We start from the raw sequence: 2,173 nt of genomic DNA, 5'->3' as shown, positions 1-2,173 counted from the left end.
TATCATGGGGAATGTTAGATCGCTCCCCAACAAGATGGACGAGCTAGCGGCGCTTACCCGGCACGAGAGGGACTTCCGGGAGGCTAGCCTGATGCTATTCACGGAGTCGTGGCTAACAACGCTAACGCCGAACGCGGTCGTAGAATTGGACGGCTTCCAAATCATACGCGCGGACAGGACGCTGGAGAGTGGAAAGAGGAAAGGAGGAGGGCTGGCTGTGTTTGTGAACGATAGATGGTGTAATCCTGGGCACATCACGATTAAGGAGCAGCTTTGCAGCAGGGATATTGAGCTGCTAGCTGTTGGCATGAGGCCATTCTACATCCCGCGAGAGTTTAGTCACGTGATCGCGGTGACCGTCTACGTCCCACCAGCTGCCAGCTGCGACACAGCCTGTGATGTCTTGACTGCAGCAGTGAGCAGGCTACAAACACAGCACCCAAATGCCCTGGTACTCATCTCTGGTGACTTCAATCATGCCTCCCCTTCCTCCTCTCTGCCTTCATTCACACAGTATGTCACCTGCCACACCAGAGACAATAAAACACTGGACCTTTTCTATGCCAACACCAAGGAGGCATACACATCACTGCCCCTCCCCCCGCTGGGCAAAGCTGATCACAACCTGGTGGCTCTCCAGTCTGTGTACAAACCTCTGGTCCGCAGGCAGCCAGCTGTGACCCGCACGGTTCAGAGATGGTCTGGAGAGGCCGAGGAGGCCTTAAAGGACTGCTTCAGCACAACTGTGTGGGAAGTATTCAGCGATGCTCACGGGGAAGACATTAGTAGTCTAACGGACACTGTTACAGACTATATAAATTTCTGCATGGAGAACACCATACCCACCAGGACAGTAAGGTGTTTCTCCAACAACAAACCCTGGATCACACCAGACATAAAAGCTCTCCTGAAGGAGAAGAGGAGGGCTTTTGCGTCAGGCAACATAGAGGAGCGGAGGACTGTGCAGCGCCAGCTGAGGAGGAGGATCAGAGAGGGGAAAAGGTCCTACAGGAAGAGGATGGAGGAGCAGCTGCTGCAGAATAACGCCAGGGGAGTCTGGAGGGGCCTGAAGACCATCTCAGGCCACGGACAACCCAAGACCCGGACTGAGGGGGACCTGCAGTGGGCAAATGAGCTGAATCTCTTTTTCAATAGGTTCGATCAGATGCCTGCCTCCACTCAGTCTCTCCTGCTGCAGTCTCCACCTACTCCTCCTGCTGGGCGTGTCACCCCCTCCCCTCTTTTCTCCACAGTCTCCAGCTCCCAGCTACACCAGATAGCCACCACTCCTTCCTGTCCAGCCTTGGCCTTCACAACATCTCAGGTGAGGAACCAGCTGAAGAAGATGAAGGCGAGGAAGGCAGCGGGTCCAGATGGCATCAGCCCCCAGCTCCTCAAATCCTGCGCAGACCAGCTGTGTGGAATTGTCCAGCACATGTTCAACCTGAGCCTGAAGCTGGGCAGGGTCCCCCAGCTATGGAAAACATCCTGCCTGGTTCCGGTGCCAAAGACCCCCCACCCGAAGGAGCTCAACAGCTTCAGACCGGTGGCGCTGACGTCTCACCTGATGAAGACCCTGGAGAGACTGGTCCTTGTCCACCTGCGCCCCCTGGTGAGCTCCTCAATGGACCCACTCCAGTTCGCATACCAGCCTGGCATCAGTGTGGATGATGCCATCATCTACCTCCTCCACACTTCACTCTCCCACCTGGAGAAGGCGGGGAGCACTGTGAGGATCATGTTCTTTGATTTCTCCAGTGCTTTCAACACCATCCAGCCCACCCTACTGGGAGACAAGCTGGAGCGGGCGGGGGTGGCGCACCACCTCACCACATGGATCCAGGACTACCTCACAAACCGGCCACAGTATGTGAGAACACAGGACTGTGTGTCTGACGTGCTCCTCTGCAGCACGGGGGCCCCACAGGGAACTGTCTTGGCTCCCTTCCTGTTCACCCTCTACACCTCGGACTTCAACTACAACACCCCTACCTGTCACCTGCAGAAGTTCTCTGACGACTCTGCGATTGTCGGCCTCATCACAGGCGGAGATGATCGGGAGTACAGAGAACTTACTCAGGGTTTTGTGGACTGGTGCCAGCAGAACCGCCTCCTGATCAATGCGGGGAAATCCAAAGAAATGGTGGTGGATTTCGGTAGGCGCCAGCACTCT

General features: G+C 55.9%; 1 protein-coding gene across 1 annotated transcript; it reads left to right on the top strand.

Moving 5' to 3' along the window:
* The first annotated feature begins 826 nt into the window (after positions 1-826).
* On the top strand, positions 827-1,825 carry LOC147151725 (uncharacterized). The gene is made up of 2 exons (XM_086024669.1): positions 827-1,155; positions 1,254-1,825. Exons 1-2 carry the CDS (start codon positions 827-829, stop codon positions 1,669-1,671), a joined length of 747 nt encoding a protein of 248 aa, XP_085880795.1. The 3' UTR covers positions 1,672-1,825.
* The last annotated feature ends 348 nt before the right edge of the window (positions 1,826-2,173 follow it).

Source organism: Filicampus tigris, chromosome 2, assembly GCF_054856515.1.
Source record: "Filicampus tigris isolate MCC_2025a chromosome 2, RoL_Ftig_1.0, whole genome shotgun sequence".
Classification (NCBI taxonomy): domain Eukaryota; kingdom Metazoa; phylum Chordata; class Actinopteri; order Syngnathiformes; family Syngnathidae; genus Filicampus; species Filicampus tigris.
This window is presented reverse-complemented; position numbering and strand designations above follow the sequence as displayed.